The 13708-nt window shown below is 41.6% G+C and overlaps 1 protein-coding gene across 1 annotated transcript in view; it reads left to right on the top strand.

Moving 5' to 3' along the window:
• LOC126187476 (probable 3',5'-cyclic phosphodiesterase pde-5) overlaps positions 1–13708 on the top strand; it is a 759019-nt gene that overhangs the window by 412980 nt on the left and 332331 nt on the right. Inside the window, exon 2 of the mRNA XM_049928583.1 lies at positions 6593–6682. Within this exon, the coding sequence (XP_049784540.1) occupies positions 6593–6682 (90 nt within the window). The remainder of the gene's footprint in view (positions 1–6592; positions 6683–13708) is intronic.

Raw genomic sequence — 13708 nt, 5'->3', positions numbered from 1 at the left:
CAATTGATGACCAGTCAGTTATTCTGAATTGTTTGATAGTCGTTATAGGTGTCTTCAGACAGGAATTCCAACAGATTTATGAAACGATAAATGCACCCCGTTTTTTATCAGCTATCACACTGAAAAGAAGTTGCGCAAAAAAGAAATATTTCAGTTTTATGAACATTGAAGTTATATGGGGCAGTTAAAAGAAAACGAGAAATATGGGGAAAAAAGTAAGTAAACTGTTCACTATTTCAAAATTTAACTGTTAATACACCTGTGAGACAAGACGGCCAATGCCATCATGGACGCACATTTGAGGTTTCATACTAAGCTTGACTGTACGCAGGCGTGCACTTATTCGCCCGAAGCAGATCAACGGCCACCAGTGTCTTTCTTCAGGGTCGCAAAAACATGGAAATCGCATGGGGAGAGGTAGGGACTGTAAGGAGGCTGTCAAAGGGCTTCACAACAATACTTCTGCAGCGCAGTCGACACAATACTGGCAATATATGGGCGGGAAAAATGCTGCAATCGCATGATGCCGTCCGTCAACATTCCTGGGCATCTGGACTACGGCGCGCTTCAGTTTTTGCAATGTCTTCCGATCTCTTCCACGGGATTCCCATATTTTGGAGACGTGAAGAGAGAGACTGGTGTGCGTAGACTCGCTTCGGACTAAGAGGTGCACACTTGGGTATAAAAGTGGTTCAAATGGCTCTGAGCCCTATGGGACTTAACATCTGAGGTCATCAGTCCCCTAGACTACTTAAACCTGATTAACCTAAGTACATCACACACATCCATGCCCGAGTGAGGATTCGAACCTGCGACCGTAACAGCAGCGCGGTTTCAGTCTGAAGCGCCTAGAACCGCTCGGCCACAACGGCCGGCTACTTGGGTATAATCATGGTTTCACAGTGTAACGGAACATATTAAAGGCTTTCATTTACCGAAGTATGCGATACCCTCGAAATTCAACCAGTTTAACGAGTATTTATGATTACAGAAAAGTTATTGTGTATGTTAACAATGATTGCATAACATGTCTCCATAAACAGTCAACCCATTAAATTATACTGAATAACTGACCCACACGAAAGTTAATATCACTTGATCACTGATACAGCAAATGACATCATGTAAAAACACTAAGTTCATCTTAAATTATTAATATGAAGTACGAAAAATAGTGGCCAACTTAGGTATTTTGGATCTCCTTAAATAAAAATCACCCAGTGAAACCTATTTGTTAACTAGGAGCGTTTTCACTCAGTATTCATGTAATCAATTTTATTTTAGACGAAAACCAATGTAATTCTTAATAATTCATGTTATTTACTTATTTATGCAAATTAGAGAAGTCAATTGACAAACTTCTATAAAACGGCCTTTTTGTAACAAAGAGTTATTCTGTCAAGTCAACAAATCTGTCTGTCATTTTAATAATGTTAAATTATGTCACTCGATGCAAATTAATAACTTTTCTGCACAAATTATGATAACAGATGTACATGTGACTTATAAACTATATCTCTTTTTAGTAGTTCTTTGACAATGTTATAAATACCAGCAGCAAGAAGGGTCGGGGGCGCAGTCGGAATGTCACTTTGGTAAAGTGTGTTTGTGTGTTATTGTTTGAGGTGGATAAACAATGCAAAGAACATGTAAAGGAAGTACTACTTTGTGTTGTGTCATGGTCTTTGGTGGACAGTGGAATTAAGATGGCCACCAAAGTAATAAATATTTGAAGTTTACATATTTGTTGGTTTCGCTCGATCATTATCATCAAAAGCACATAAAAAACACGGGACCTCATGTTTTTAACCCTAGACAACCAGATTTAGAGCCAGCATCAGCATCGAGACACAGCAGCGATCCAGCAAGCAGCAGCGATTACCACAATGCATTTTAATGGTGCCAATCTAACATCAAGTGCTAACAAGCTCCGTAAATGGGAGTGAAATAGTGCCATTATAGCAATTAGGAATATCTACGACTAGGCGACCATTACAACAGGCAACCGCAAACATTTTTCCATGAAGGCATAGGCCATCTTGTCTCAGGCTGGGATAAATCTGTAAGTTAGGTGCGTTAAGTTCGTAGCGATTTTGTTTTCCATTTGCATGTTACGGGTTGATTTATCGGTTGTCATTTTTTATTTGTAGTTCACTATAGCTGTTTGAGTCTACATATTCTCTTTTCGTCATTTAGAGATAGTGAGTGGTGCTGTGAACGCTATAAAATGGAATTACAAGTGGAGAAATAGGAACTTTTCCGAAATATTCTTCTGCCTGAGTTCGATGGAGGGATGACAGCAGCGGAAGCAGCCAGAAACATTTGTTCCTTGTATGGGGATGATGCTATTGGGCAGAGGAAGTCAAGAGAATGGTATTCTCGTTTTAAGGAGGATCGTTTTGACATTAAGAAACTCTCCATGTTCGGCGTTAGTGATTCATCACCTTCGGGTTTTGATGAAGATCGTTTAAATGCGTTAATACACAATGATGCGCATCACTGTATTAGAGAACTGGCAAATAGGATAAAATGTTGTCATTCCACTTTCACGCGACATTTGCACTCAGCGGGGAAGGTTCGAAAGTCGGGTGTATGGGTACCGTATCCTCTAATCCAAAATAGCAAAAATTCAACGCGTAGCCATATGTGCATTTCTGCCTGCTCGTCATCAGTTGGTGATACCTCCATCCTTATCCTGTATCGTTACTGATGACGGGAAATAGCGTCTTTATGCTAACATACGGAGAACAAACGAATGTTTGAGCTTGAACAAAGCAGCTACTCCTTGCACAAAGACCTGAGCGTATACCTGAAAGATAATGTTATGCATCTGATGGAACCACGACGGTGTGGTGATCTACGAGCCGATTTCCCAAGATGTAGCCATCACTGTTGACATTTATTGACAATATCTGAGACGTCTTGCAGTCACAGTCCAAAGGCAAAGATCAGGAAGACTACGTGAAGTGATGGTACTAGATGATAACTCCCGCTTGCATTCTGCTACACTGACAGAAAACACTGTACAGAAGTTTGGCTGGGACGTCATTTCGCCCCCACCTTATTCACCTGATCTTGTGCCCTCAGATTTTCACCTTTTCCGCTCTCTATCGAGCAGTCTTTAAGTAATTTCTTTTCCGGATGAAAAAGAGCTCCGAACATGGCTCGACAAGTTCTTCACTTCAAAACCAAGTGATTTTTATAGTCGCAGAGTCAAAACGTTTCTCAGTGTTGGCAGACTGTGGTAAGAGGTGAGGGAGAACATATTATTGATGACTAAAATCTCTGTTATGCGTATCTGTTGTAACTCACGAAAAAATGCTACGAACTTATGCACCAACCCAATATTAACAGTTACGATGATGACTTTAGAAATAATAATCAAAACCCTTACTTTTCCCATCTGTCTCGTTGTCATCTGATTACTCCTTATAGAAGCTGTACGAGGTTGTAACGTTACATGAAAAAGTTCAGAACGAATTAAGCACGCTATAATTCTATACAGCAAAGGAGAAACTACATAAAAAGTCAGCGTTACAACCGATCTTCAGCGGTCCTCTTCGAGCGACAGCGGTCCCATTGCCTCGAAGAGAACTGCAGGACGTTGACTATTAGTTGACCTGTATAGTTTTCTAGACTGAAAATATTACTGATTATTCTTCAAAACCTATACAGTTTGCAGAAGAAGGGTAAATCTTGTATGAATTAAAATTACGATTATATGTGGTGTGTCTTGGATGTAGAGTCAATTGTTATTCCACCATGTGGCATTCGTGTTGAAAGCATTTAACGTATGAAGATATTTCTGGCCATCATTGTGGGCGGTCTCTATCCTGTTGAAACCGTACATCGGTATTCTGCTAACAGATCGATAGCAAGACAGGAGTAACAACACAACAGATGTAGCAGGCGTTGGCTTCTCATCTCTCAACATAGACTAAAGACGAACGGAACTTGCAGCCTGTAGCCTCCCACACCATGGAGGACGGATTTGAACTTTTCTGTCGTGAACAAATGCGATCTGTACGATCACATTCAAATTGAAGTTGTAAACATACGCAACCATCACTTGAAAACGTACAGAATCTGCAGTGATCACTGACGAACGTAGAGCCGCATTTATCTCCCCCGAAATGTGTATCCCGACAGCTGGAAGATGTGACTGGAATCCATAGCAGCGAGACGATGTTTAATGGTTTCATTCGTAAGATGCTTCGTGCCCTTGAATCTTCTCGTATTGTCGTTCATAAACCGCATTGCCCTTAACATCCATCTGTAATAAGAGGATGTCCATTACTTGACAAACATATGTTTACAGACCACAGCTGAAGCAGCGACACTTCATCCATATATTTCATCCAGCATGCGCAGCAATCTTTCGACAGTGCATTGCAATTTCTTCCGGGATCACAATGCGATTGCACTTAAACACCTGTACCCGTGATGGAAGAACATGATGCCGTGGGAAATTTATTGTTCCCTGACGTGACTGTTAGCACAAGCATTCTCTTCCGCTGTGATTCTGTCTACGATCGATGTGCAGGTTTTTGACATGTGCCTGGCAGACCATGGGTGGCTGCTCATTAGAGTAGTGATCGGTGGGCTCGAGATTTTCCAGGCGGGTCAGCGCAGCCACAGGTGAGGCTGTTGGAGAAGACACAGTGTCCACTACAGTGAATGAAATATAAGCTGGATATTGCATTTGCAGGGAAACTGCGTTACAATCCCTGCAAATATGGCACAATCAAATCAAATACGTCGTACAAATATAAGCGACGAGACGGGTACATTGCAGTTTTAGCATGATTCTACGACAAATATTAAGAACATACAACTATTTTTAATTTTGAAAATAACGCTAGAAAATAGAAATTAATATCAATTAAACCATTGTGACAATTACATAATGTGAAGTATCAAATGAAAGCTGACGGTGTCATCAAACAACACGTCATAAAATCCTGCATGTATGTCAAATGTTGCAGACGGGTTAAAAAATATAGGGATCCGTATGAGTCGCCGTCATAAATCCTCCAAAAGCTACACGTAGTATGAAAATGACAAGAATTACATAGTTACTTGCCTATTCATTCCAGATAATGAATACCTGCAATTATTCATTTAAATAATCATTAATAAAAATTGTACTACATCGATATTGAAGTGTGAATAATAGGTAGTAAAACGTTTTCTTGAAATAACGTGTATCTAGGAGACAGAAGAGCGCACTTTCATCAAGCTGGTCATACGTACTTTATGATTTTAACATAACTAATTCCTATTGTAAAATCAGATACAAATATGTTTAAGAATGTTGCTAATAATTTATGTTATGCTGTACTATTTTTGAAATGAGAGGTAGCGGAACGATCGTAATAATTGTGGAATTGTTCTGAAGTTACCTGTATATATGCAGATAGCCGTAGTTTTGAATGGTATTGTTTCCTTCCATATTTACCAGGGATTTATTACTGTGTGACGTCACAGAAAGTAATTAATGCAAGCAGTAATGCGCACGTAGCCTCTAATTTTCAGTCTGGACGGCGAAGCAGCCGTTTTATTAAAACGCTGTAACTTTGTTCTGGTGCCGATCGTTGGACCTAGCGGGCTTATACCTAAACTTTTTGTTGGACTTGGAGTAACTATGGCGAGAATAGATTCATACTTAATATTTTCACTATACAGCGTATTTGATGGTGGTAGCGGTGACTGAGTTTGGCTGCCCGTACGAACTTTATTTGTGAAAGTTGAGGCAACTGGTAACATTAAATATTTTGCTACAATTATTATTAAGAAATGCCTGTGATGGCCTTGTTTGCTAGTTTTAGCTGTAATTATTTGGCATACGGAACTGCAATTTTATGTCGCAATTAGTAATGAAAAACTGTGCTGTCAGGCTTACGAGTGTTTGATTTTGAAATTCGTGAATAATGCGCCGTTAAACAAATTTTGCACGTACGTGTTCCGCAAATATTGCTCTGCTGTACTACATTAATTATTATTTATCTTCGTTTTCATTTGAATTAGCAATTGTGAAAGGCCAAGATTCGCAAATGTATGAATTATTTACAATGATAATTTATTGGATTTGACAACCTTATTAACCCTACGGGATTTATCCAGCAGTTTACTTGTTTGTAAATTATTTCGCTGGCTTGCTTACCACGTTAGAGTGATATAAGGGCGAGTTCTGTAGTAAATGCATGGGATTTAAAGCGCTGGTGTACAACTGATCTATATGACACTGACGCGAACAAAGCTAACAGTCTAGGATGTATACTGCCCACAGCAACAGAGGGTTTTAAAATCGCTGGTGCAGCTACTGAGTTCTGTGACAGACTTGTTTAGTTTTACTTGTTGCCATGTGAATGTGTGACATGAGTCACTACCACTAAATCACTTGTGAATACACTCACTATCAGTTTGCGATGAGCACAGAACTCACGAGTGATGATCCTTATTTTCCAGCAGTGTAGAATTTACAAACTAACACTGATGCATCCACCAGCGCATTACACAAAAATGTACACTGCATGCTGTTGTAGGTTGACAAGGCGCCTCGGATGAGAGTTTGTGTCGTTTTGTGTTGCAGGCAGCAGCTGCCAGCAGCAACAGCAGCAGTCGCAGACGTCGCTTCACGGCAATGGCTCCGTTCTCAACTGTGAACAGCACGCAGCGACAGGTAAGCTCTGACGAATAACATTACAGGTGTTGGTTCAAAAGGCTCTCAGCATTATGGGACTTAACTGTTGTGGTCTTCAGTCCCCTAGAACTTAGAACTACTTAAACCTAACTAACCTAAGGACATCACACACATACATGCCCGAAGCAGGATTCGAACCTGCGCCCGTAGCGGTCACGCGGCTCCAGACTGTAGCGCCTAGAACCGCTCGGCCACTCCGGCTGGCATTACAAGTGTTACTATGTCGTACATTTACTGGGTGTTCGAGAAATATTGCGACAAACTTAAGAGTGGTTGCAAAGGGTGTCTTGAGGAACCAATCGAAGATAGAAACCCGTGTCCAGAAACATCATCCAATGACGCTGCAAAGCATCAAATTTATAGGTGCTGGAGCCTGCCTCTAGGTCACCCCTTTGGCAGGAAACGTGACATTTTACGCTGACCGGCCTGTAGGCAAAATGTCTAGCAATGTCGTTTGTTATTCAGTGATGACAAGTGTGATGTGCTGCGAATACATAGAAAGAAAGGTCCTTTATCATTTAGCTACAATATAGCAGGTCAGCAACTTGAAGCAGTTACTTCCATAAATTATATGGGAGTAGGCATTAGGAGTGATTTAAAATGGAATGAAAATATAAAATTTATAGTCGGTAAAGCAGATGCCAGACTGAGATTCATTGGAAGAATCCTAAGGAAATGCAGGCCGAAAACAAAGGAAGTAGGTTACAGTACACTTGTTCGCCCACTGCTTGAGTACTGCTCACCGGTGTGGGATCCGTACCAGATAGGGTTGATAGAAGAGATAGAGGAGATCGAACGGAGAGCAACGCGCTTCGTTACAGGATAATTTAGTAATCGCGAAAGCGTTACGGAGATGGTAGATAAACTCCAGTGGAAGACTCTGCAGGAGAGACGCTTAGTAGCTCGGTACGGGCTTTTGTTGAAGTTTCGAGAACATACCTTCACCGACGAGTCAAGCAATATATTGCTCCCTCCTACGTATACCTCGCGAAGCGACCATGAGGATAAAATCAGAGTGTGCAGAACCCACACAGAGGCATACCGGCAATCTTTCTTTCCACGAACAATACGAGACTGGAATAGAAGGGAGAACCGATTGAGGCACTCAAGGTACCCTCCGCCACACACCGTCAGGTGGCTTGCGTAGTATGGATGTAGATGTAGATGTATATGGTGACTGATTGCCACTATCCCCAGTGGAGAAGATAGAGCTAGCTGCTCTGTAGACAGGCTTTGTCTCCTATAAATGCGACACTCTGGTGCGTTGGCGGTCGATGGTTTCGGACGTGTGTTTCCATCTTCAATTCTCTCGGCTCCTGTCATAATTCGACCTGAAATGCTAGGAGGACAGCCAAAGGAAACATAAGAGAGGACATAGTTTTCCAGTACGTCATTAGACCGAATGCAGACTGTTCATTTTTCTATTACGTGGAATACAATTAGATTTGCAGCTATTTTATATGTCTAAAAACCTGTGTGTGCTAGTTATTTAGATTTGAGGAAAAAGAAAAATAAAGATTAAAGGTGAACATCGCGTCGGCGACTAGGTCGTTACCGACGGCGCATAAGCTCCAATTGGGGAAGGTGGGTGAGGACATTAAACTACTTCTTTACAAACCCACAACTCCTACATCTGCCTTAAGAAAGTTCTGGAAACCATCTAATACTTAAATGTAGGTAGACAGATGGGTATTTGAACTACAGTGCATGTGTTAGCTTCAAAATAGAAAGTGCTTGTTGTGATGGGTGGATCAAAATAATACCAGAAGAGCTAACCGAGATGTCGAGTAATTCGTAGGCATTGCAGCCTAAAGCTGGATACAGGAATCTTACCAGACAAAAAACTAGAGAAATTATGTGCGCTTTGTATGATTGTATTCCGTTACTTGAGAGCCGCGACGATTAGGTTAGTGAGTCCAGAAAACCAGTCACATAGTCTTCAGCCTGACGAACTTTGCTGTTGTGGTCTTTATGCGCCTGTGTGGGCAATGGCCTCTTGCGACGTGACCGACTCCAAAGGTTCATGGCATACAGTTCCTGTCGAAACGTTCGCTTGCTAACAGGGGGGAGGAGGGGGATGGACCTTCGTTCCCTGCAACGATTCCTGTCGGGTCTGGAAGCGATTTTGATACACAAGCCGTGAAATGCACCCCTAGCCCCTCTGTCAGGAATTTTTTACGACCACAATTCTGACGACGTGTTTCGTGGCCACGTGTATTACGCCACTGCTTGTAATCACGTTGATCAGTCCGCCACGAAACACCAGTAAACCAGCAGCTTCACACACCATATGGTCATGGGCACAGCCAAACATGATTTTCCCTTTCTGCCACTATGCAACTTCCTAACATTTACCTGTTTTTACGTACAACTCCTGTTTGAAGCAGGGATGTCTCGCTGGTCGCTACTGCCATACGCTCACGTGGAGGCACGCGTGGTTGAGCAAGCCATTCGATCGCTGTGCCATCTGTAAAAGCTTAACGATTGATCTATGAGTGCGCACTGGGGTGAATAACTTTTTGTCTGTTAAGCTTATCAGCGACAGCCGTATTCGCTTCATTCTCATTTACGCGGAAATCCTGCACTGATGAGACAAAACAATGTGATCACAACTCACCGTGAGATAGAATCCCATGTGATGGAGTTGTGGGCACGTACCGCGATAAAGAAAACGTGTGAACGGAGCAGAGACGAATGAGAAATCATCCCAATAATAATACCGGCCAAACAGGAAATCCACTCGCATAAGCGACGTTGACAAGAAACAGTTTGTTATGAGCCGGCGCATGGGGACGAGCGGCCCTGAAATGACAAAGCTGGTCGGCTATTGCTGTCGTGAACATCTACGGAAAGTGAGTGAAGCAACGGCGTAACTAGGCTGGAGCGATCGGGACTTTGCAACGGAGGCCCCGAATTGAGGGCCCCTAGTACCTTAAAGCAAGAAAATGGTAAAATTAAAAATCGAAAAATTAAGTAAACTTGATCAGTCAAGTGAAATCTTGTCCTGTATTAAAATAATCAATGTTGATTTTGAAAATCATTCTGACGTAAGGAAACGTGAATGATTTTGTCAACCGTAGCTAGCAAATGACGCTGTGTTCAGCGAGTCCATGTACTCGGAACGAAAGCAGACCTAACTTGTAGATTTAAAATCACAGAAGCGCTATATACAAATGAATATGTATTTCTTGATACGTTAAATTAAGATACTATTTGCAGTTAATGCTGGAAGCTAAGATTAGTAGCGATGGTCGTGCGGTAGCGTTCTCGCTTCCCGCGCCCGGGTTCTCGGGTTCGATTCCCGGCGGGGTCAGGGATTTTCTCTGCCTCGTGATGACTGGGTGTTGTGTGCTGTCCTTAGGTTAGTTAGGTTTAAGTAGTTCTAAGTTCTAGGGGACTGATGGCCATAGATATTAAGTCTCACAGTGCTCAGAGCCATTAGTAGCGACTGGAAAGAAGTGAATATGAATTCGATGTCATAAACAGTCTTGCGGCGTCTGTCGAAACAGCTACTCTCGTCAGTCACTGCTCCTAGCGTCTGCCGCGAGTCAAAGATTAATATTTGTCTCGGATAAGGGCGTAAACAAAGGCGTAAGGAGATCATGTACGAATGATACTAACTGCTACAAATCTCCGAAATGAATTTCAGCTTAAAACAGTGACGACTATCGTGTCACCACTACTGACAGTGTCATTTGATTGTCAAAATTAGCAGCGAGGAGAATCGGCGATTTAGCCCTCCGACCCTAGCTGTATCCACCGATTCAGTACTAAAAAGGGGAGAAGAAAAGAAAATATGGGCGCACTGTCCTGGGATTGGGGATATCAACTGCAGTGGCACGAAGATGAAAGCAGATGAAAGCAGCACCTTATTAAATTACAAGCATGGAAATCACATTTAACACCGTTTATAAGTCATGTATTATTTAAAAGCAAAATTAACTTTCTGGAAAAAACAGCTTAATATTCGAATTTCGTTTGTAATAGTTATGATTTCTTATAAAAGTTTATGCTTTTTTATGATATGCGCATGCCAAGTGTGTGTTTCAAAACACAGTGGTGACACGCTCGATTTGTCAAACAATGTTACACGAGAAAATCCAGAGATCACTTGGTAGGGAATCAAATGGCTCTGAGTACTATGGGACTCAACTGCTGTGGTCATAAGTCCCCTAGAACTTAGAACTACTTAAACCTAACTAACCTAAGGACAGCACACAACACCCAGCCATCACGAGGCAGAGAAAATCCCTGACCCCGCCGGGAATCGAACCCGGGAACCCGGGCGTGGGAAGCGAGAACGCTACCGCACGACCACGAGATGCGGGCAATAGGGAATCTTTGTAGGGGAAGGTACAATTTGCAGAATTACGATTTTTCCCTGAATTCAAGATTTACAAAATTCATGCTTCTCCTACAAGAAATGCCACAGACAAGCCTCGGCAAACACTCTGGATAACTGCGTTGCAGAAATCAAATTACTGTGAATCTAACTGCAGCGTCGATGATCTCCGTATTTATTAACTAAACATGCCAGTGAAAATTCATGTTATGCAACCGTAGAAGGGTGCATTCGATATGACGCTTTGTGCTTCGGGTGCTACGGATTGGCTGAACTCAGATGCTTTATGAAGGCTTACCTTCTGACTGCTGTTGTTGCTCCGCACTCTTACTGCATTTGACTGTTTTCCTAAGATTTTGCCCACGCGGGATGGACACATTCATGTTGTTCGCCTGTCGCCTCGCCTGAAACTGATGCTCAGCAACCGCGAAGGCCGCTGTGGAAACGCCTGTATTGTTGAGAGCTGCGTCTCGTCGCGTTATGTTGTTTATTCGGAAAATAATCACTGCACAATTAAGGAAACTATCCAGCGATAATAACAGGGGCGTAACTAAGCTGGGACGACCGAAGCAGTGGCACGAAGATAGATGATCCTGAAAAAAAAACCTACAAAAAATAAAGGTAAATTAAAATGAATAGGAAAAGTGGAAAAATTAGCAAAATCAGCCAAGGAAATCTTTCGCTGTACTAAAATAATCAAAGATTGCGTTCGTAATGATTCTGATGTGAAAGTATGCGAATCATTTACCTCACCTCCTTCACCCAGTCAAAGGTAACTCTACATTAGGACTAGAACATCAGTTACTTGAATCTATAAGAAAAAATTGACTAGTTGCGAACGAGTGTTCCGACCTAGGCTGCAATGGAGCATCCATCACGAATGCATGAGTCGTGTATACAATGGTATGCAAAAAAATCAAGTAACAATTTAGAGTTAATTCTTAAAGGTACTGTAGAGGTTAAGATGCTAATCAAGAGACAGCCCCGTATATCTTAACATCTACCATTCTTTTTGGCCAGATATTGTGTTAGTATTTGAAAACCTGTCCTTGAATCTTTAAAGATACCAGCAGAGACACAAAATTTAACACGTTGGGCTGACAGATAAGAAACCACCTATACATTTAAAGAGAAATTGATTAACTATTTTAAGGCTCTGATAAATATAACTCGTACGATTCATCGTGAACCACGAGAAAGAAGTAATATTCCACTTATGGTCCTGCACTCCGAGAGTTGCACATTGCACCTGCAACTCTTAGGAATGGCACTGACAGAAACAAATAATGGAAGAATGAGAGCGGTTTAACGTCCCTTCGACGAAAGGGCATTACAGGCAGAGCGCAAAGTGGAGTGTGTGAAGGATGAGTAGGGAAATTGGTAGCGTCCTTTTCGAAGGAACTATCTCTGCATGAAGTATTATGCCGTAGATGCATTCGTAGCGAAACAACTTTTTTCGTATATACCGCTTGTGGTGAAGATCTTAAGATAAAGCACTTTGGTTTTTCAGAGACATTTTCTCATGACATTTCTCTTCTATTTCGAGCACAGATAATATTAATAAGAGCTATTTTTAAATCAATGTATTTAACAGAACGTATGGCTGATGCAAAACCTGATTTTTCTTTTTCCGAGCTAAAAAAAGTTAATGAAATGCCTTCTACAATAAGTCAGGAATGGTTAGCCAGTTTGGAAATTATATTAAAGGGAGAAACTCGGCGTGAATGGTATCAAGTTTGTTCGACTGACGTCAGAGTGTAACAGAAGTGTTGAAATATCTTAACTGGAAGAGCTCGAAACAATACGCCCTATTCTCTCGAGAACGTGCTTAGAAAACTTCGAAAACCAGCGCTCACCTGCTACGAGTCTATCCCGTAGAGATCGAGCAGAGAAAACAGTGGAAACAGCAGCTTCCACAAAGGCGCAGAAGCATTCTTTCTTCTCACGCTCCATCCGCCAATGAAACAGGAATAGAATTTAATGCATGCTCAAATAAAAAATTGTCCTCGATCACACTGCTTACAGTAGAGTATACATGAAGGTGTACACCTGTAAACCTACAGATAAACTGAAAACAAATTTATTTTTATGAAATAATGAGCCATCCATTTGCCACACACAAAATAGAGGAAAAAGTCTGTTAAGTAAGGCAAGAATGTGGTTTCATTAGCATCTTTCATTTTTACATGTGGCCGAGCGGTTCTAGGCGCTACAGTCTGGAACCGCGCGACCGCTACGGTCGCAGGTTCGAATCCTGCCTCGGGCATGGATGTGTGTGATGTCCTTAGGTTAATTAGGTTTAAGTAGTTCTAAGTTCTAGGGGACTGATGACCTCAGAAGTTAAGTCGCATAGTGCTCAGAACCATTTGAACCATTTGATTTTTACATGGATATTGAAACTTAACGCACTTGTTTGAAATTACATGTTCGTTCTTGTTCTGTCTTGCGTTGCTGAATTAGATATTGTTTCACATTATGCCTTATTCGATTTTCAATTTATTAGATTTCTCTGTTCTAAGCAGGGCGCGTTGGCTAAGTAATAAAATGACAAACCCACCTGCCACGAAGTGACTGGTATGAAGCTTCGTACCAAATACTCATCATAGTGACAAGTTCTACAACTTAGAACTCTAGTTATACAGTTTGTCGGAATTTTCCTTAAA

The sequence above is a fragment of the Schistocerca cancellata genome, chromosome 1 (assembly GCF_023864275.1).
Source record: "Schistocerca cancellata isolate TAMUIC-IGC-003103 chromosome 1, iqSchCanc2.1, whole genome shotgun sequence".
In the NCBI taxonomy this organism is placed as follows: domain Eukaryota; kingdom Metazoa; phylum Arthropoda; class Insecta; order Orthoptera; family Acrididae; genus Schistocerca; species Schistocerca cancellata.
The sequence above is the reverse complement of the archived record's forward strand: the minus strand, read 5'-3'. Positions and strand labels throughout refer to the sequence as shown.